The sequence below is a fragment of the Lagopus leucura genome, unplaced genomic scaffold (genome assembly GCF_019238085.1).
Source record: "Lagopus leucura isolate 7727_CA_CO unplaced genomic scaffold, USGS_WTPT01 Super-Scaffold_100029, whole genome shotgun sequence".
Lineage (NCBI taxonomy): Eukaryota > Metazoa > Chordata > Aves > Galliformes > Phasianidae > Lagopus > Lagopus leucura.
In genome coordinates this window covers 6,452,443-6,474,990 of record NW_024962280.1, presented here as the reverse complement: position 1 = coordinate 6,474,990, position 22,548 = coordinate 6,452,443, and the positions used below count along the sequence as shown (strand labels likewise).

The 22,548-nt window shown below is 42.3% G+C and overlaps 2 protein-coding genes across 3 annotated transcripts in view; both read right to left on the bottom strand.

Moving 5' to 3' along the window:
• Positions 1–17,948, bottom strand: part of USP13 (ubiquitin specific peptidase 13) — a 45,797-nt gene extending 27,849 nt beyond the window's left edge. Inside the window, exons 1-3 of one of the 2 annotated variants that reach the window (XM_042881172.1) lie at positions 17,788–17,948; positions 10,368–10,493; positions 5,567–5,627 (exon numbers count right to left, since the gene is read on the bottom strand). In XM_042881172.1, coding sequence (XP_042737106.1) covers positions 5,567–5,627; positions 10,368–10,493; positions 17,788–17,946 — 346 coding nt within the window. In that variant the 5' untranslated portion in view covers positions 17,947–17,948. Of the gene's footprint in view, positions 1–5,566; positions 5,628–10,367; positions 10,494–17,135; positions 17,240–17,787 lie in introns of those variants that run through there. The other variant, XM_042881174.1, reaches the window with a different exon arrangement.
• A 1,416-nt stretch (positions 17,949–19,364) lies between these two features.
• NDUFB5 (NADH:ubiquinone oxidoreductase subunit B5) lies at positions 19,365–22,479 on the bottom strand. Its single transcript, XM_042881349.1, has 6 exons — positions 22,365–22,479; positions 22,031–22,119; positions 21,087–21,153; positions 20,720–20,781; positions 19,980–20,086; positions 19,365–19,590 (listed from the first exon to the last, which is right to left on the bottom strand). Exons 1-6 carry the CDS (start codon positions 22,477–22,479, stop codon positions 19,470–19,472), a joined length of 561 nt encoding a protein of 186 aa, XP_042737283.1. The 3' UTR covers positions 19,365–19,469.
• Positions 22,480–22,548: the final 69 nt, after the last annotated feature.

The following is a 22,548-nucleotide window of genomic DNA, read 5'->3' as shown; positions in this document are numbered from 1 at the left end:
CACACACACACACACACACACAAAGAGAGAAATATAAAATTAACATTATTTCCCTCTTCTTTCTCTGTCTTAGTAAATAGTTTTTATCTCAATCTACAAGTTCTACTTTCTATTTTTCCTCAATCCTCTTCACCTTCTCACTGGAGGCAGTGGGGTGAGCAAAAGAGCTGCCTGCCAGGTTAAAGCACAACACCTCATCAGATGAGCTATTTAAAGAGGAAGAAACAAAAGGAAAAATGATACGTTTTCAGTCATGTAATTCCCTTATATAGGAAAAAGGGAAGCAAAACTTTCTACTGGGATCATTTGCATCATTCACTTTATGTAAAAATCACTTGCATTGCTTGCTACATCTCCAAAGCATTAGTATGGTGCTTTTAGTCCTAGAAATCGACCTCACCCTTTGGATTTCTGGCACTGAACAAACAAACTAAAGCCATCAGAATTGAAGACCTGAATATTTTGCTAGCAGCATTAGCTTATATTAATTTAGCCTCACTTCTACATTTCCACCTAAAATAGCAGACTATTAAGACGTGAATAACACATTCTATACCCAAGTCAAGCAACAGGTTCGCTCCTGATGCGATCAGCTTCACTTTTGCTGGTGCAATTTTAAGATTTAAAAATATTATCAGGACACACTGAAATCCTCTCAAGCCACACTTTTTCTTCCATTTCATACATCTGTATATAGTCTATACATATTTACTTACACAAACCTACACCACTAGTGGTACAAGTCCTCTTCAGAAGCTTTCTAAAATAAAAACATCCAGGGCAGCCACTATGAGAATAGGGAGAGCTAAGTGGACCTGTGGTTAAACCTAACATAGCCACCCTTGTGAACAGCCCTTATACTTGGAAATCCTACCTGTAAGTATTACCATTGCATTTGCAGGTGGGTGCCAGGCAGGAGAAGGTCAGCAAGTTTGTGAATTCTCCCCAGACTTCTTAAGTGAAAGCTTTCCTTTCTGATGCCTTCTCTGAGACCAGCTGTATGTCATGGATACTCCTCCCTAGTGAGGCTCTTCTCATCTGCAATTACCATCCTCACAGATCTGCTGACAGAGCTGTTCATCTGAGTACTTCAAAATGGTTTTAATTGATGGTCTAAGTTATCCCTGACTTTGCTCAAACCAGAGCTCTTGCAAATTGCTGCACTGGCAGATACTGTTATGTTAACTGATCTAGAGGAGGACATCTGTCTATAGACAAATTTTATGACAGCCACTCTGCCAGCTCTGTTTAGAATACAGTCCAGTGTCTGACACGGGCCCACAGGCACCCAGGAAGAAGGCAGAACAAGGCAGAAAAGCAGCGATTCCTTCCTCAGAATATGCCTCTCATCTTCTAGATATCTACTTGGTTTCTCTGGTCAGAGCAGAGGCTCACTTCTGATTTACAATCCAAAATATAACGGAAAACCAAATATCAACTGTCACTCTTTGCATTTGCCACTTGCTAACTGGGCTAATATTTGCAGTGAACCATCGTAATGCTATAATGTGTACAGCAATAATAACAGAGCAGCAAAGTCTTTGGCAGCAGCAAATGAGGACAAGCCCAAATGCAGCAGCCATGGATTCATAAATGAAAGAAAAGAGCTGCTTACCCTTGGAAGGCCTCAAATATGCAGGGATCTCCAGTGAGATACCCTCACCTCCACTGCCAACCCTTAAATGAGGTATGGAAAGAGGTGCATCCTGGTTCCACCCTTTCCAGTCATGCAGCTGCACTGCATCCACCCAAGCTCCCCTGGGTTGGCCCTGCCTTGCCACCAGGTGCTCAATCACTGCTTCAGGCTGTGACTTAGTATTTCCACTGCACAGTCAAACTACTTCTCCTTTTCATAGTTTTCAACATTTCCTTCTTCTGTTGTTTAGTGCCTGAGTAACAAACCTAAAAATTATCTGCAATGTGATCTAATGCACAATTTAAAATCAATTACAACATCATTTCCTCATTTTTCAGTCCCTTTCCAGATCACTTATGATTATATTAATTCTTCATAATTAAAACATTACTAAGGATTCTGCTGGTTATTTTCTGCTGTGAGAATTGGCCCTCCAATACAAGGATCTTCTCTCTTATTCCATTCATCCTTCTGATGAAGATCTTCTGTGGAAGATCACAGCACATTTTATTAATCAAATTGCTCTTATTAATGTGAGGACTGACTCTCCCCAACTATTCTGGCAGGCCCATAAGCATTACTTCACTTTACAAAACCAGTGTTTGCTGGTGGTTTTGTTAGTTTTTGGGGTTTTTTTTTGTTTGGTTGGTTGGTTGTTTTTTTTGGTCACTTCCTATTAATTTTGATACTTTCTTCTTCTAGATGCACTACAATGAAAATGAAACCTAGCAATGATACTTTTTCTAGTCCCATCCCCCCACCTTAAAAGCCGGTGTCACACTGACCACAGTGTGGCCAAATTCCAAATATAATGAGGAGGTTATATGCCAGAGACAACAGTCCAGCAGTTCCTTATCTGAAAGCCTTCTGAAGTAATGGAGAACAACCATCTCATCCCATCAATTAACTTCTTTCAATTTTACAAACTGGATCTAAAACGTAATAGCCACGCACCCTGACAGACAGAAAATCCTCAATCTAGCTCCCATAGATACCAATGGAGTGAGGACACTAGTCTATGTTCCATGATGTAGATGGTCTGCTTTAAAAATCACCCCAAATCCCCAGACAGCTTGCACCATCTGAGCAAAGTTATCCATGGTACCTAGCAATATTTAAACACACTAGATTCAAGGCAGCTCACGTTTTTATGCACAACATTATGCCTCCTGAATAAAACAGAGCTCTCACTACCAACACTTCTTGGAAAAGAGGAAAAAAAAAAAAAAGCCAACAAAAATTCCAGAGCATGGGTACACACACTTTGCTATGCATCTTTCCATGCTCAAGGGAAGATAAAGCCTTCAGTGGACTAACCCAGCCTGTCTGTGTTTCTGTGGTGTTTGCTGGATAGCAGCAGTGAAAATAGAAAGTAATCAGTGAGCAATCAAAATATGTTTTCCTAATACTAAGGAGATTGAAAAGGGTTTAATATCTGTAATAGCCTTTGTATAATCAATGAATATTGAGATGTTATAATTATGAAATAAACAAGAGAGTTTGACAAAGCAGACTATGATAACAAAAAAAGAATACATAGAAGGCTTACCCCTATCCTGGGCTCACTCACAAAACACCAGCAGAGACGATCTCCAGAAGAGATCCTTCCCCACTGGTAGTCAGCTCTTAAATAGGAATTGCCTTCACCTGTGCTCCTCTGGCTGACTCACTGCTCGGCTCAGGTGGTCAATCAGAGGTTCAGGCCGTGACTCAGCAGTTCCCATACAGCCTCACATCAAAGAGGCTTTTTAGAAGCAACACATTAAATGCCAAAACTGGATTGACTTTATCCAGACAGCTTAATTCTTTTTGCTTTCAGGGAATTATTCAGATAGTTACACCTAGAAACACAGTGATGTCAGAGTACCATTGAGCACTACCACTGCCTCACAGCTTAAGCCCTAAATGGCAGGCTATATGTACAGGCTGATAATCACTTCTTTGGTGCCAACTTCTGTCAGAGTTGTCCAAGTTTACAATAAGGAAAACAAAACATGCTTTTAAGATGAGAAGACTGACAGCTCCAAAGCGGTGAGGAAGATGATGAGTTCAGAGAAAAGATGTCAAATTTTGCTAACCATCTCTACTGCTGTCACATGCAAAAAGATCAAACTTGCTGACCTCTCCGTGCTTTTTCTCAGAAATAAGATGTCCTATGAACAAGCACAGGGATAATTCTTTGCTCTTGTAAGTATGGCAACATATAAATAAGATCACCTAATCCGAACAAGCGGATACAAAGAATCTGGCTGCACAGAAATACTATCTCAAGGACAACAGCACAGAGTTGGTAACACTTGAAAACCAAGAAACAGGGCCTGCCACAAAGACTGTAGAAAAATAGACAAGACCAGATACATTTTCACAACTACATTAGTTCCAGAAGCACTGGGAAAAAAAAAAAAGTGACATTTCATGGGCTAAATTCACCTCCAGTCACAGTGCATTGCCTCCTGAAGTTCACTGGGATTGAGACAGCTGCTGTGCCAGATTTATGCACTGGGAACAAAAAGCTTATGCTCAAGGATGGAATTTAAGGACTCCTCCAACTCCTCCTGGTGGCGTGTCAGAGATGTGATGCCACGAACACTGTGCCAGCATACCCCAGTGTCAGGACCTCACAGAGTTATGCAGTGTATGAGTAAGAATAAAGTTTGGCTGTGGTTTTACACCTCTTGTTTATGCTTACATTTCTAACACTGCACAACCATTATGCAACGCAGCTCTGCTTTGGTGCTAATAATTTTATAACCATCCAGTAATAAACACTATTTGCAAGGTAAAATATCTGTAAGTGGCAACTGAACTACCATCTACAACTTAAGAGTCCCATTCTACAAAAGAAGTTTCATTTGTTTATGAGTAATATTAAAGCTTTTTTGTTCTCTAAGACCTCCTTTCAAAACCTATTCCAGACATTAACAACAGCAATTTAATCAATCACAATTTGAAAAGGCCTCTTAGGGACACATTCCACAGATCAAAGCAATTCTACTGGGAGGCCATGCTATTGTTTCCACTTGGCTATAAGAGCTGGAAACAGTACAGAAAATGTTTAATCTCTACATTATCTGAAGGGAAGAAAAAACAAACAAACAAAAAAAAAAAAAAAAAAACACTATTTCCTACCAGTACAAAGAGAACAAATAGAAAAAACTAAGTAGTATCACAAGTAGTAGGATAAAGAAGAAAATAGGCATTGAATCAAATTCCCCTCATTCGTATTTAAGGAGCTGGTTTTGAATCAAATTCCCCTCATCCGTATTTAAGGTTTTCTGGGTAATATGTATCAATATCAAAGATGACATGTTTTTGATGGAAGGGACACAGTAAGAAAATTGTTTTTTGTGAAGAAATGGGATATGATAGTGGACATAATGGAATAAGAATTGGTAAAATATTCTCACAATGTATGTACTGCTGCATTTATTAAAGGAGACACCACAACAGTCACTTAAGAGTATTTACCAGTGTAACAAGCCCCTAAAAATGTAAATAACCCTTCCCATGAAGTTACAGAGCAGTTACAGCCACACCTGGTTGCATCTAAAAGTTAAGAGTAAATATTTTAATTGAAGGGCGTTTTTTGGATATCAAAAAGAGAGAGAAGGGCAGAACAGGTCCAAATAAATACATAAATAAATGCCTTTCAAACCCTAGGCTGTTTACCAACAGTCAAGAAACAACTTCAGATTACAATATTAAATTCATGTTCGTGTACACCTATAATCAAATAGGTGCCAAAACTGCTAAGAATTACTTGTCCAGATCACCTTTAAAAATTAGAGCCAAAAGAGAGAAAAGAAAATGAAAGAAAAAACAAAACAACAGCAACAACAACTCCTCTCAAGGAGCCCCAAAGCCAAACACAATGGCACACATGCAGATAGGGTCAGGAAAGGACTGTGTGAAAGCAGCTGTTCACAATACCTAAAAATAGCTTAGCATTCCTCCTTTTTGGTAAAGCTCCACCAGATGCCCCTGGTACCTTCTGGAAAGAGAAAGAGACAATTAAAAATCCATCCAGTGAAATTACAGTATATCAGCAACAACTGCATACAACTATCATTTCTGACACGTACATATTTGTACCATATTTATATATGGTCCTTCTATTAAGCCATGGCCTTATTCAGCAAGAATGCAAGTCTTCTTCACTCACCTCTGACAACAGGATAACCCAGCATTGCTTACCACCCTTGAGAAAATTGCCATCTAAATCCTTTCTACTTTGCTTTGACAGGAACTAAGCACGCATGTCTCACAGTCATCACAGGTGACTGCTGTTCTGTCAACAAGACAGGGCCTTCCAGCACCACCCAGCTCTCTTAACACTAGATCCCCTCCAGAATTTCTTAAGGAGTAAAGCTGAGTAAGAGAGGGAAAGAAAAATATATTATCTGCATTAAAGATTTAGCCTTTCATAACAAATTCCACTGTGACTGCTCAACCTCCATAGTAGGGAACAGCAATTTTCTAATGACAACCAGTTTTAAGCACTACTTTCTCAGTTGAAAAAAAAAAAAAAAATCCTTAGACTTCTGGAGACAAAGCTAGTGGCTAAGCATGTAAGTTAATGCTTTTGCATCTTAAGCTGTTTACTAACAGGCACCAGTAAATCAGATCAAATCAAATCAAATCAGCCTCTGCGGCAATAATGCGAACATGCTGTGTTACCTGGTGCATAATGTTAGTGTAACCAGTGAGGTTGTTAAGTTACTTTTTTTCCATCATTTACTTTATAAATAATATTGGGGATACAACAGGTGGAAAGAAACCAGCCAAGAACCTGTCAGCCTAGGGAAAACTTGTGTTTGCCTTCTGCGCCTTGGAAGGTGAAAGGGTCGCATATTTTGGGTGGTTCCCTTCTCCATGTAAATAAAAGCTTTGACCAAAGCAAAAGCTTGAGTCATCAACTAGGTCTTACATGTAAGAAATTTTCCCATTCTTCAAAAGAGAAAGTCCTTGAGTATGCTTCAGAACGAAACCTACTGTCTATATATGAGCACTAGGGAAAGGGAATTTGAAATGCAACTCCAGTATTTAAAAAAAAAAACAAAAAAATAACAAAGTAAAAAGAAAAATGAAATTGCTTAATGAAGTTAAAATAAAAGCAGAGCCTTTCTTTCTTCAAACTATTAGCATTTAACAAGTGGAAATAGTCACGAATCTAAATCTACTTAATAAAAGCAAGATACAGCATAACCTGGTTGCAACGATGTAATGAATATATTACACATACTGCCAAGATCATAGCTTCAGAACTAAGAAGAGTTGTTTCCAATACTGAAAAGCTCAGTTTGAATTCTAATGTCTCCAAGTGGGATGTTGTGATAATCACTAAGAATAGGGATTTCAAAGAGGAAGAATTATGTGGAGAGTTTCAATCACTGCCAGTCTAACATGTAATATAGCTCCATTTTTCCAAACAGAAAACTCTGATTACATCTCAAGTAGAATTGCAGATGTTCAATAATCCTGAAAACCTCAAAACCTGACAGTATTTGAATTTGCTTCTCTACTTATCAGAAATTATTGAGAACGCTCCCCACTCACAAAGCAATTTGTCTTCTAACAGATGTGATCCCAGCAAATAAGAGTAGTGGCACTAAATTCTATTTGCAGTTTCTCACACCAAATGTCTTTCAGCCGACCCCACATTTCCTTTAACTGCAACACTGCTATATTTTTCCATAACACTGATGTCACTGACACCATCCAGGAACCAATCACTGTAAGAAATTACATGTTTCTCTGTCCTGTGTTTTCAGTAGGGCCATAGCACCAAGCTAAAGCTTTGCCCTGTGCTGACAAGGCACTCATATGGAACAGTCAAACACAGCATAAGGGTTACTAGTTTCAAAACCCTGAAAAATGAAATTATAAAGGGAAAAGAAAGAAAAAAAAAAGCAAAATCAATTTTGTTGTTTTAATTAATTTTTTCTGATGATTCATCAGATGTCTCAGATGATGATGTGCAACTGACAGATATTCTACCACTATTTAAGCTGAAAAGTTATAGATCTGATCATTGTTTTCCAATTGAGTTTTGACAAAACTGGAATAATTGATAATTATTCCAAACATCTTTGGAAGAAAATGAGGATTTCCACAGCAATGCAGTACATTCTGTGAGGATGATACCAAGGGAATCACAGGCAAGAATAGCTGCCTCTCTAAAAGAATCTTTAGGCAGTATAACCAATGCCTTGGGCTCTACTGTACCACACACCATCAAAACCTTGGATTAAAAACCAAAACCACAATGCAGTACATGCCAGACACTTCAGGCCTTCACTGGAACAGTTTTATGATGTTTTACGTTGCTCAAAGGAAAACACGCGTAGCATGTAAGAATTAAACTGTCATGGTAAACAAAATCCATAGCTACCTTAAGAGGAATTTTATTTAAGAGCCAAGTTAGATTACAGTCTTCACCAGTACAACATAGCCAAATGCTGTTTCCTACCACATGATCCAGTGTGGCACCACCTTCAAACATAGATGCCAGGCTTCTCTGCTACATCATGATTCACAAGGAAAAAAAAAAACTAGGAACCTCTGAACTAGTTCAACTCAAGGTGTACTTCATACCAGAAGGTTGAGCTGTCATTCAGCAAGACCTGGACAGGCTGGAGAGTTGAGTAGAGAGAAACTTTATGAGGTTCAACCAGGTTAAGTGTAGAGTCCTACACCTGGGGAGGAACAACGGCATGCATCAGTACAGGTTAGGGGCTGAACTGATGGAAAGGAGCTCTGTGGAGAAGAGTAGGGCATCTTGGCAGAGAACAGGTTAACCATGAGCCAGCAGCATGCCCTTGTGGCCAAGAAGTCCAACGGTATCCTGGGGTGCTTTAAAAAGAGCATGGCCAGTAGATCAAGGGAGGTGACTTTCCCCTCCGGAGTACCAGGTCCAGTTTTGGGCTCCCCAGTTCATGAAACACAAGGAACTTCAAGAAAGAGTCCAGCACAAGGCCACAAAGATTATGAGAAGCCTTGGGCATCTTTCATATGAGGAAAAATTGAGAGACTTGGAACTGCTCAGCCTGGAGAAGATTGAAGGGGGGAAAACTTACTGACACTTACAAATACCTGAAGTGTGGGAGTCAAATGGATGGAACCAGGCTCTTTTCAATAGTGCCCAGAGACAGAACACGAGGCAACAGGTACAAACTGGAACATAAGAAGTTCTACCTGAACGTGAGGAAGAGCTACTTTATTATTAGGGTTAGAGAGCACTGGAGCAGGATGTGCATAGAGGTTGTTTGTCCAATACAAGTTGTGGAGTCTCCTTCTCCTGAGATATTCAAAACCCACCTGGACGCTCTCCTGTGCAACCTATTCTGGAGAACCTGCTTTAGCAGCAGTGTAAAACTCAATGACCTCCAGAGGTCCCTTCCATGCCCTATGACTCTGTGAATCTGTATGCAATAATGAACAACAATCGGTTATTTATCTCTCCCTTTTGAAGTTCTTCAGCCAAACCTTCATCCAGGAAAGGAGTTTTTGAGCCCTTATTTTAATTCCAGTTTACCTTAACATAGAAAATTCACAGGTCACATACTAGAAGAAAGTTAAATTCAAAAAATGCTGACAGAGCACCTGCCGACTGGTTTCTAGTCACAGATATTTTAAGAGTGAAAACTTCACTCAGAAGAACTGTTAGTCTAGCTAGAACTAGACCAGGTTTTCCAAAAATCCAGTTAACACTGCAAAGGAAAATGCAGCTTTCAGCCTTACAAGGTAGGACAGTTCTAAAATATAATAATCATTAACAGTCTCCACATGAGAGACATACAATCCACCTCATTATAGTTCTGACAGAATATGAACAGTTATCTATGGAAAATAAAATTAGTGATCATTTTACATAACTCAGGCCTTCACCATTCAGGGAAACATTGCTTTAGAATGAGAAAAGTGAAATATTCTATCCCACTCCAAGTAGCTGTTCTAAGGCCTCTAAGTGTCCAAGAGAGACAGAGTTCACAGGAGAGCAAGCTATAAACAAACCCAGTGCCTTCCATAAAGTTCAGGTCAGAAAGCATAAGCAGCTCTTTAAAGACAAAGCACACAAGAACAGATGTCATGAAGCACTGGTTACAAATTATTATTGATATGTAATGATATGATGGAAGAACAGCAAACAGGAAATTTGTGTGCATACATCTATATGTGTGCAGGGGTAGGACTGAAAAAAGGCAGTGTGTAAGCTCTAGGAACTAGCATTAATTTAAGATTTAGATCACAGGTCAAATCACAATTAAGGCTCATGATTTAATGGCATAGGAATCTTAAAAGAACTCATGTCATCCTAAGCCAAAATCTCATTAAAAAAATCTCAGAAACTTCCAGCCAAATCTGAGCCACACCAGTAATTCTACACTTCAAAGGCAGATCTCTAAAAAGCACTCAGTAACACACAACATATATGTAACATGTGGAAGCATATAGTGAAAGAGTTCAGTAGAAGTCAGGCAACTACATGCATCTTTGGGCAAAATCTGCCTTTACGGGGAGCTTAAACCCCCTTTGGGGCTTGTGACTCATCTCAGAGCTGGAACTGTATGTTAGTTTGTGATCCAAGCACCTGAATTTAATATCCAGCTCCGCATCTGAACACGTCCATTTCTGTCGTTCAAGATTTGGTCTATGCCAAAAATATGTTATTGAAACAAGCAAGAGACAGAAGATCTGCCAGGCTAGTTAGTTGGGAAGCCACAAGTCTCACCTCTATCACATGTCGTTTCAGATGCAAATATACACACTGTCCTGTTTTCCGGTAATGCCTTTCAATGTGTTCCCTTCCAAATCCCAGAAACGTGTTCATGCACACATAGAGACCTCCTTCTGAATCCTAGAAGGAACGACACAAACAGTTACAGCATAGAAGGAACTGAAAGGACAAAAAGGACTCAGCAAGCAGAAAAAGCAAAGAAATGCAAATCCTTCTTGCAAGCACTTAAATAGTGGTTTTCGTATCACATCACAACTGACTTACATTACGAGCCCCCTTCTGAGCCATATCACAGTCTATAGAAACCCAATGAAACTGGTTATGTTTCAACTACAGATTAGCGAGTGCCCAAGTTGGAGGTTTAGAAGACTGTTAAAAAACCCAATTTGAGTGTTCAGTCCATGAGGATTTCTAGGCATAGGAATGTGTAAGGCGTAGAAATAACATAACACAGACATTTGGTCAAATTCTTGACGGGGGAGGGAGAGCATTAGATTGCAAGAACGATGCTCCTAAACAGAAGTGTGGCAGGTCTAAATCCTTGGATTCAGAAACAACTGTTAATCACAACCTTGTCTAAAAAAAAAGCAGATCTCAGGTGATCTTCTAATTCTTAAAAGTGGTTAACAAAAGTCAGTAAATGTTTCATGAACACTGTTTATTATCTGAAAGAGATTCTCTCCTTCCACAAATAAGAGTTCTTGGAGATGAAGGCACCACAAAGGGACAGCAGAGATGTACTCCCAGCACTGAGTACAAACACTGACATTTCAGTAGCACAGCCTGGCAGGAGTCCCACTACCTTTTACCCTCCCAAAAGCTGGGTATTGATGTTGGCTGGTGTCCGGAACTCGTTCCATTGTAACACTGCTGCCAGATCTGTCCTACATCACTCCCACTGCCAGGAGGACTTTCAGTCATCCAGCTCATTGGTTTGGGGTCAGTTTTTCAAGCTCTCTCTAGCACATATTGTTTTGAATAGGTGGTGCATAACAAAGATTGAGCCTTTCCCAAGCACTGTGACCTTCCCTCTATTGTGATCTCATCTGTGCTACTGGATGGTACAGAACATCCCCTGTTAAATACCTCAGGAATAGCATGAACTAAATTAACCCGCAGACATCGTAGAGGGGAAAAAAAATATATAAAATAAAAATCACTATCTCTAGAAGAAAGCTAGTGATCACTCCTAAACGTGACAGTAGGCTCACACATACAATTATGTATTGATGAAAACTGTCATAGCAACACCTGTTTTGACAGGATACTACCTGAGAGCACCTGAAACACATTCAGTGCAACAAACCAAGATGTTCTCTCCTGCCAGCTGCACTTCTCCTCAGCATTCCAGCAGGCAGAACCACCAAGGGGGAGCACAAAGCTGCCTGTCCTGCCACACCAGCTGAGGCACGAGTTGCACAGCTCCAGTCCTGTCCAGTGGAACAAGCAGAGGAGAGCAAGTCTGGCAGATCACAGCTGATCCCCAGTACTTTCCTAAGCAGCAGCAGGTAAGTACACCTTGTTCTCTCCCAGAAAAGGAAGCTGAAGGGCTAATAGTGTGGAACAGTTCTTGCTAATTTAATGCCTGGCACAGAGCCGCTGGGCCCTCACAAGTCTCTCCCCTCCTACCAGTGCCACAAAATTCAGTTTGAATGCATCACTAAACTCTGTTAGTTTTCCACAACCCATTTCAAAGTCCAGTACCTACTGCTTCCATAAAACTTAGAGGATTCTAAACTGCCAGCTGATCCAAAGCCCTCAGCCACACGCTATTCATTACAATAAGCCCATTTATATCAAGGCTATTAAAGCCTGAAGAACTGCCATCAATAAATCCCAGTACTTCCACAGCAGTGTGCAGAATCCACAGAGCTAAGGAACGGAACATGAACCAGCAGAGCTAGGACCATGCACGATGGGAGGAAAGACCAAAGAAAGATGCTTTATACCAAGACTTTAGAAAATATGTCTTCTCTTAATGTGAAGCATTGCATACAAGCTTTGGCTTTTCAGATTTAGCTGAAGGATGAACATGCAATGAACGCTATTGCTTTGGCTTTACCCACGTCAGCAGCACAGAAAGTTGTACTGAGCATTGCAGGATTCTGATCTGGGAGGTGAAGCAAGCATTTAGACTCTGCTGCTCATACCTAACATGTGGCATAAAGTCATGCATTTAGCAACTTAGATATCCCAATGATAGCCTCTCTGCACAGCACTGGGTTACCTCTTTAGCCATCTCAGATCTGATCTGCAAAACACTACCTGAAGATTTTATTTTACAGGAAAAAACACCATGAAATTTGGAAACCTTGACAGCCAAGACCAACGTCTATGTTGTCTGAGTAAAGGAGGTTGGTGAAAAAGGAAATCCCACATCTAGTTTTCAAAATAGTCATAAATATAATTATATTTAAAATGCAATATATTGATTTTAAATTCCATGCACTCAATTCTCAGGTTTATCTACTTTAAGGCTGTTAGAGCTTGGCTGTCTGGTTTTACAGCCTGTATTGCAAGTCCTTTTGAATTATCACCTTCTGTGAAAAAATCAAGGATGTGTTCTCTGGAAGAAAATCCCATATGTAAGCCAGCCTAAATAAAAATATATTCCATTGTCACTCCACAGTTTCAGGAACTTTGTTTACAATTTTGTTTTCTTGGAGACCATTCTCTCTTTTTCTGGAGGGAACCCATGAGACCATGGAACCTGTGTTGACAAGCAGCCTATGACAACAATCTGACACTTTCAGCACATGAGCTAAATGTAGAGCCTGATTCAGTTGGTTGTGGTTACTAACAGAACAGTTATTTCTCCCAGAGAACACAGGCAGACTATTCTCTCACGCAACTTGGAAAGAAGTGGACAGATGTTCAAAAGGTCACTGCAAAAAAGAGGCACATGTAAGAAAGTCACCTATGCATAGTGCTGCACAAAGGATAAGATCCTGCTTGGTGCTCAAAGCACGCCTGCCTGATGTAAGAGAAATTCAGTGCTGGTGAATTTAACCCTACTGAAAACAACCAGTTCAAAGGATCAACATTTGACGTAGGCACATAACTCTTCGTAACGGACTTTTAGTTCAGACGTACACGAAAGTTCATGCTGGAGAAAAGCAATGTATCTCTATCACTGACAATGCTATTTTACACAGAAGATTACAGCTGCTTGTGCTGAGAGACAGCAACAGGAATTTCAGCAGGTTTTGATTGCTTTTTTTTCCCCCTGCACTCTTGCTGCAGCACATAGAGAGCTCAGGACAAAGTGGCATGCAGACATGGTCTTCCCTTTCTAGTCCAGTCTGAGTAGTAGGGCTTGCACTTGCTCTGCTCAGGCCTTGATCACTGCACTCAGAAGGTCATTCAAGAGCAGAGCAGACTTCTTACCCTCAACAAAAGGGAAAGCAATTGCTCTTCACTCTGATTCTTCCTGCTCTTTGCTGCTAAGCCGGTCACAGTCACAGCACACCAGATGCTTTACTAATAGAGAAGGAGATATGCTGACCACAACAGGGAGAAAAGCATGTAAAAAATTCATTTTTCTTGTTTAGATGATACTTCATGGTTTACAGAGGTAGGATGAGGAATTAAAGGGGTAAAGAATTCACAGCAAATAGCTAAAATGTGGCAGAAAGTCCCTTCTCAGGCCTGAAAAACAGCAGGAGTGCTAGAGAATGAGGGGTCTGGGAAGCACAAACATGAGTCCACCAGGAGACAGAGACACCTCACTCCAAACACACTCATGGCACAGACACCCACAGCTTTCAAACACTACTAACTCAATAAGGATTTGAACTACTGACCTGTATCCTATTACCCAACTCTGAGCCACTTAGTTCTCTCACCGCAGTCCAAGGTTTAGCAGTTTCAGCTCAGACTAAGATGGCTCAGACAACAAATTCATAAAAACGGAATTGGTGTGGTGGATCTACTAACGTGGCAAACCCTCACAGACTTTGGCACAACTGCTGTACGGCTGTTCGCTTCAGACCCAGAATGAGAAACTTGCTAATAAGAGTATCAGAGAAGAGAGTAAGATTGCAACTTAAGTCCCACTGAGTCTCTGTATCTCAAACACAAGGAATGAAGAGGTTGTTCATTCTTTTGCCTATGAAGTCCCAGTCAGGACAGATTACTCATTCTGCCACATCTACAAAAACATGACCATGAAGAACTGTTACAGGCTCTAATCAGAGTGTCTGTTCATCAGTAATCACCATAATTAATCTGGCTGTGTCCACAAGGCTCCTGATGTATAATGACAGCCCAATCTGTAATATATTTGGAACGGTGACAGTAACATTCCTAGCATACACATATTGCATCAAGTTCCACAACAGTGTAACTAAATGGCAGACCTTTTGTTTCAAGACAGGCTTAAAATGAATAACAGAAGTTTCAGTACTTACTATTCATCTAAACAATGTTTAATACCACATAATGAGGCTGTCTCTCTGTCATGCATCATCACCACTGACATAGAAACATGACAAAAAACAAATTTGCCAACCAACTGAATACAACAGCACATAAAGATGCTCCCAGCAAAACAGAAAGTTCACTTTCAAGTTTGCTCTAAAAATACATGCTAGCAGTGAAAAAGACTTCGTACTACTGGAACCAGTGAAAGATGAGAGATGGGAGAAGAGGGGGGTCAGCCAGGAGAAAAAGAAATAAAGCCTCTACAAAGTTACTATTTGATCTCACTTTGTGACTACAACACGCAAAACCCCAAACAGTTTGAGGAAAGATTTGCCCACCAGACAGATCTCCCTGAGATGCAATAGTACAACACTGCTCTGATTCTTGTAGATTAGCATTCTGCAAACCAATTCACTGCCTCAGTAATTTTGAAGTCATTTTGCAATGAGGCCAAAAACATCTGCCTGCAGAAATCAATTTGTCTCAGTATATTCAGTCCTCTTACTTGTTTCCTCACTGCCACTCGCAGCCCATCAACATAAGCACAACATCTGCCTACTCTTCTCAGTCAGTGGCCGCAGAGACTTTATAATTTTCTCCAGGGAACACTGACCAAAGGAACATCCAGACAGGCAGGATTTATTTCTGGCAGTTACATGAAGCAGTCATCAATATCCACGCACACTGTGAGCTCTCAAGGACTGCAGTCTCAGTTGTGCTGTCTAATAAACAGCAATCAGCCCACTTTAGTCTTTGGAATTGTCCTAACACAACCATTACAGAGTTCTCAAGCCACAGTAATGAAGTCAGCAAGATGCACAAAGGAAGCTGCTGTCAGCAGCAAGGTTTTCCAGCAGAGCAAAGCCAAGTTTTCAGTTGCATAAACATACACAACCTTGTATCTACATGTACAGGACCCAAGCCACCTACTGAACCAGACACCTTGCCTCTGCTGGACTGTGCTGTAGCATCAACCTGTGCCCTTTGTGGGGAATGCTTCAGAGCACCACCATCTAGAACATGCACATTCTGCACATAAGCCTTTCTTACACTCCAGTTTGTATCCCTTTTCTAGCAGTCACCTCTCCTTCCAATGTCACAGGTCTATCAGAAGTCTTTGAGATGAGAATCCCATTAAAAGGTAGATTTTCCAGTTGAATATTATAGTTCTGTAAAAATAACTAACAGTAAAAGAACTAATGGCTACGCAAATGCAGTCTTCCTCCTCCAGAGTTTCACCAGAGTACACAAAGTCAAGCTCATCTGCCAGAGGTCACTGCAGAGAAAGCGAGAAAGAATAAATCCCCATCACAACAGCACAGGTCACCAGAAGGGCTGTGCATCAACTCTGAGAAATAAGAGGCAGGGAATTTTATCATTCCAGTTGTACGAAAGTGTACAAAAGGCAACTGCAGCTTCTCAGCCCATCGCTGGAGGGAACCTGTATTCTTACCTTAGATAATAAAAACCAGAAGGATGCGTTATTAAACACAGACTGTTTGCACTAACACTGAAGCAAGAGTAAACACCTGTGTATCTTCTTTCACAAAGGGCAGACAGCTCCATAGGGGGAGGCTCACTGTGGTGATACGGAGCTGACCTAAGAAAAGAAGTCGCCAAGCCACTGTGATACAAGGCACACCAGGATCAACACCTTCATTCAGCCAAGGCAACACACTGAGTCCTTCCTACACTTTCTTTCTTAATTAAAGAATTAATTAAAGTTAAAAACAAAAGCTAGCAATTTTCAAATCTGTGCTCAAAAGCGTTTCACTTGAGAAAGCACCCATTCATCCCTCAGAACTGTCATCCCAAAAGCAGCACCCAAGGATCCATTAGATTACACAGGAGTGAAAAATAAAATATTTTGCCCAATCAAACTCAGCAGTATGGGCTGAAGAGCCCCAGGAAACAACAGAAACAGAGGCTTGATTTTCACTAGGACTGCACAGGCTCAATTCTGACTTTTGCTCTGTGAATGCCTATGATACAATTTTTTTTAATAGGCTCTAATCGCTGAGGACAACATATTCAGAAATCTGAACTTCTTCCCAATAAAGTCAACAGGACAAAACATACTTGAAAGCTGCACAAAGCCATCCTAACACCCTCTTGTTACATTTTGTCACCTTCGCCTAAATTTTGCCCAAGTATTTCGCTTTGTTCAGGTACTGATTTTCTAAACGTACTTTTTTTTTCCGTGTTTGGGGCACCTTGGGGATTGCTTTGCTGTGTTTTAATTGGTAGCCCTGTTTGACGTCCCTTCCTACCGGTTAATGGAACAATTTTATAAACCATAACAAAAGCCTGAAAGTTACTAAGCGCATCGACCCTGCTTACCTGAGCAGAAACCAGAAGGAAAGGCTGCACTACGTTGATTCCCCCTCCGCAAGGAACCAACAAAACTTGTTAAGCACACAACGCAATTAGCGCCTTTGCAGCAGGGTCTGAGGGGCAGCTTTAATCAGACCGCCCGCAGCCAGGGCTGCTGGGTGACACTTGAGAGCCGAAGAGCACGGTAAAAATAACCTCCCTACAACAAGGGCTGATGAGCACCAGACAGCTGAGTCACCTTTAAAGCCAATTTTTGATTTTCTGCGTTAGAAGGAATTACCGAAAAGAGGCGGGAAAAAGACACAGAAATCTCCAAGGCGCCTTTCGTTGGCTATTCCGTAACGCAGCCCCCAGGCTGCGCTCAGACCGACGCCATTCGGACATCGAGGCGGAGCGCTCAATCGCCGCCGGGAAACCTCAGCCTCACGTGGAGCACCGATTTCGAATACGACCCCAGCTCCGTTTAAAACGAGCCATTTCCGAGCACCTGCTCCTCAAACACATCCCGGCCGCCACCAGGAGGTCAGGGGGAGCGGGGCCCGGCGCGATCCCCGCGAGGGGCGGCTGAGGGGAGGGGGCCGCAGCAGGTGGAGGAGCGGAGGGGCGAAGGCCGAGGGGGGGCAGGGCGGGCGGGGAGCGACGGCACCGCTGCACTCACGGGAGAGTCGTAGGAGAAGGCGCACTCCGTCTTGTAGACCCGGTCCCCGGACTTGGGCACGCGGATGGTGGGCATGTAGGGGACCAGCAGCTCGCCCAGGTCCCCGGCCGCCATCTGCGCGTCGCCGCCGCCGCCGCCAAATAGCGCGGCCCGCTGCATGCCGCCTGCCTGCCTGCCTCCGGACGGCGGGCGGGAGGGCGAGGGCAATGCGGGCGGAGGGCGGCGGGGCCGGGGCAGGGCGCGGCGGCGGCGGGAGCCGGGCCCGGGGGAGGGGAGGAGGAGGGAAGAGGCTATTTTTAATCCGATGGCAGCGGCACCAGCTGCGGCGGCACCGGGGGGTCCCGGCGGGGGCGGAAGGAGGGGCAGAGCGGCGTCCGCCCGCCCTCAGCCGCCGGGAGGTGCCGCGGGGCCGGGCTCGCGCCGCTCCGCAGGGCGTTCCCGCCGGGCTGCGCTCCGCCGCGCGGTGTCGGAAGGACGGGCGAGGACGGGGGATCCGCCGTTCTACCCGGGAAGCATTGTGCTCTTTATCGGCCTCTGTCGTGACTGACGAAGCGTTTGTAAACGCGGAGCGCCGCGCAAAGAAAGACGAGCTAACGCGGAAGATCGATGCAGGCAAAAAGGACAAAGTCGATCCCGTCTTTCTGTCTGCCAGCGCTAACGGGGCGGGCTTCGCTGAAGACAGACCGCGTAACGCTGCTTCACGTTATTTGGTACTACTTCTAGCAGTTGGAAACCACAAGATTCAGGGATTGCTACAGGATTTGGGCTTCTCTCCATTAAAAAGTGGAAAGTGGCAACGTTGGGTCGCACGCTGCAGGAGATGCTACCCTCATCCTTCTGATGGATTTAGAACCTGAGGGCTGCCGCCGTTAGAACCGAAGGGAACACAACCCTCTAGCGGCAGAAGGCTGACAGATAAACAGTAACGTTCTCACTACCGAAATACTTCACAAAAGTGGGATACAGAAACAGGGAAAAAAAAAAAACCAACACGAACAGAGCGATGTAATGTGTTCCAAAAGGACCTCCTTCTGCGTGATCTACACTGAGAATGGTCTGGTTTGAAGCAATGCACATAAGTCATTCATCTCTGTGTTTGAGAAGTCTTTGAGTCTGACTACAGAGAAGGAGAAAGCAAGAAGCAGACAAGCAAGTGAAAGAGAAAATAATAGCAGACATTGAACAACATACAAAGTTAAAGATGTGTTTGACTGCAGACAATGAGAAAGAAAATACTTGTCTAAAACAATAGATACAATCTTGATATTCCAAAGATCTAGAAGAATTTTCTGTTCTTACTTCATTTTTCATAAACTATTTGACACAAGGCAGCATGAAAGAAAGAAGCCCTTTCACTTTAAAACTTCAAAACTAGTAGAAGTCACACGATAGCTAGTAAAATTACCAACTTGTTTCATGTTAGGGCAAAAGGGCCATTCTGAATTGAAGCTCTGGAGAGAACGACTAATTGTTAGCAAGTGACATAAGGCATTTTATCTGACTAATACCTTCAGCAGCTATACAAGTTGAACTTTCACGTAACTTCTTCCAAGATATCAGAATCAACAAACACTTACTTGCGTTTTTTTGTTTTTTTTTTTTATTTCCAAGATATGTGCTCCACAGATAAGCCACTATTTGTTGGTATGCATTTGAAACCATACATACTACCTTAAACCTGTTCAATTGTCAGGTGTTGCTTTCATAGAATTGTCAACGAGATTTTTATCAGGTGTTTCGTACTGATACCAAGGTCCATCTCCCCTGTGTCTCATCAGTCTGCGCGCCTCTAACTCCATCAGCCTGAAAGAAAGAGCACCGCTCACACTGAACATGAAATCTATTGGTTTTGATCAGACTTGTATCAGTGTTTAACATCTGGCCAATACTGAGAGCAACAATGAGTTCAGCATCTACAGCTCATAAATGTTAATGAAGCACAGGTAATAAGAAAATACAAAGAGAATGTTATTTTACAAGACTGCCCTTGGATTATTTCAGCATTGGTGATCTTAATACTAAGAAGGCAGTGGTTACAGACACTGTAACTTCCACTGTAGCACCAGCCAGTGCAGCAAGCATGAAAGCTCAAGTGATGTATAAGCAAACAGGTACTCTGTGCCAGCATCCAACTAACAAAACAAACTATATTATGTAGCAGCATTTAAAAACACCTTAACTGTCTAACGTACCTCATTTCAGTCTTCTGTGCTTCAATGTGGATGAAAGCCATCTCTTTCTCATAGTTCTTTTCAGGTGGGTCAAGGAGGTAACGAGCTATCCACCGACTTATAGGGTGCTGGAAAATATAAAAACAGAAGTTATTAATGGAATTTCCAAACAGAACTGCCATCATACTGAAACTATTTGGCATGTTCCCAATCCTGAAGACATGATCAACATTATGGGTGCTGTCATTCAAGCAATAATAGGAAAATTAAAAACATGCTCAACTATTTGTAAGATCAGAACTTTAAAATGGTATATTTTGCTAGTTTTTAAAGCCAAGATAAGCTGTAGAATAAAATTTCATGACAAAATTAAAAATAAGTTAACAGGAGACAATCAATTTATTTTCTTTCTTTGAAATAAATTTCTATGAACTGCCACTGTCATCACAGAAAAGGACTCCAAACCTTTAACTGTAACCAGTAACATTTTCAAGTACTGCTTCCATACAAAGTAATTTCACTGGGAATAAAAGTCTGAATGAGTTGAAACAGCCATAGTATTACTGCTGAGTTCAGTTGCCTTTTATCAAAACCAAAGTGCTTACAGCAAGAACTCTGAGTTTTCTGACAATTTGAGCTCTGCTACACCTAGTGGTAGGGATGTGTCCATTCTCATTACCAGTCTCCATTCATTTTACTCCCAAAACTAGTACTAAGAGGAAAGCTGTTCGTCACACTACTCTTCTACACACTACACTCACTTTATAGTATTCCCAGTGCTCTGGAATATAACCTTCAGGAATCTCTGCAAGTTCAGCTTCACCTGATAAAGAAAACAGGGAAGGATCATTTTATACAGTTATTTATTCAAGTATTTCATATTCAGCCTTTCGCATTAAAAAAACATAAATCACAAATTCACGTGAAAAATACCTAATCTCTCAACTTAAACTATAGAGAAAAACTGGACTTGTATTTCTCAGTGCTTATACAGTATTACCATAGATGTTAGGCATATTTCATGGTCCTCAAAAGATCTGTTTTTTCTCTATCCAGCATGCTTAATTTCCATTTATGCATTTACTAATCATGATCATATACTTAGCTTAGTCACGAGAGAGCACACACCGATGAAGATGTTGACGTATGTTATGAAAATTAGTGCTGGTATTCCTGTCAGAAATATATAGAATCTCTGTAAAAGAAAAAAAAAAAAAGAAAAAACAGCATGGAAAAGTCAGAAACTTGACAAAAGTTAGATGAAATAAATTTGAAAGCTACGTAACACTGCCAGAAATTCTTAGATTCACACTCACGGTCCAGACAGAAATGTAGTGCCATTTGCTGATTAAAATTAGTTAATTAACAAATGAACAGCGATGCTGTATCAGTTCATGGGCCCATTTAATTCAGCATTCAATCTTCCAAAGAGGTCAGTGTCTGCAGAAGCAGATAGCAATGCTTTCCCCATACGCTGCCTCAGCACCTGCTGCGGACTGGCTTCGTTCAACATTTCACAGTAACGAGGCACTAACACCAGTGCAATATCATCCAACAGGAATATGGCACTGCTCACTTTGGTAACTGCAGAAGACAGACAAAGGAAGCCCAATCACACTAACAGAGCAGGATCAGGTTGGTTATTACTCATCATAATGGGCTTTATCCAAAACCTTGCTTCTCAAGGGTTGAACTCGGGTCAGATTCCTTAGTCTAAATCTCTCATGTTATTGATAACTGGAGGCAAATCCTGCAGAAAAGTAACCTAAGGTGTTCTGAAAAGAAGGTTGAACTAGAAAGCAGCTGCAGATTATGCATATATGAGTACAGACACACATTTTAAGAATGCTAACGCAGCACCAGCTCAACCACCCATCGCAACTTCTGCCCCACGCTCCATCCTGATTCTTTTTGCTCTTCACCAGACTCTGATGTTACAGCACAGGACAAAATGCTTTTAGAAGGCCAGACAATTCTTACTCGTGTGAACAGCGCCAGCAGAAATTCTGTTTTAGGCATTCTGACACACAACGGGGTGTTATACCGAATACGTTCAGCCTGCCTTTACTCACCAGCATATTCAGAAACCGAGTGTCGTAAAAGCTCGTCGCCTTGATGATAAACATTCTCTTCCCATGGCCGCTGCTGTATCGCACCGGAACTGAAAGCAGAACCAAAGCACGGCACATTAATCCCGTCAGCGACCGCACCAGGCCGAGGCCAACAGCGCAGCCCTGGTCACGACCCCGGCACAGCTCCAGTGCGGTCCCCGCTTGCCGCCACAGCCCCACGCCCCACGCCGCGGCCTCCCGTTCCCCTGCCCGGGTCACCTTTCCCTCCGCTCCCCAAGGTCACCTCGCACCCAACGCTCCCCACCCTACGTTCCTACAGCCACCAAGACCCTACCGACGGTGCCGGGAAGACGGACGGCCCCGGAGAGGCGGGGGAGACGAGCGCAGCCCGCCGCCCGCCGCGCTCCCCAAGCAGCGGCCGCCCGCAGTACCAGGCTCATGGCCGCCATGGCCCGAACTGGCACGGGGGCGGAGCCGGATGACGCGGTTGAAGCTGGGCGGGCGCCATCTTAGCAGAG

What these genes read in the sequence shown, in the direction of transcription:
- NDUFB5 (XM_042881349.1), bottom strand. Translation starts at nt 22,479, where the DNA reads ATGGCGGCCATGAGCCTGGTACTGCGGGCGGCCGCTGCTTGGGGAGCG. An exon ending in CTCGGTTTCTGAATATGCTG is followed by an intron (nt 21,154 to 22,030) that starts GTGAGTAAAGGC and finishes TTTCTTTTACAG; the next exon opens with AGATTCTATATATTTCTGAC. An exon ending in AGCACTGGGAATACTATAAA is followed by an intron (nt 20,087 to 20,719) that starts GTGAGTGTAGTG and finishes TATATTTTCCAG; the next exon opens with CACCCTATAAGTCGGTGGAT.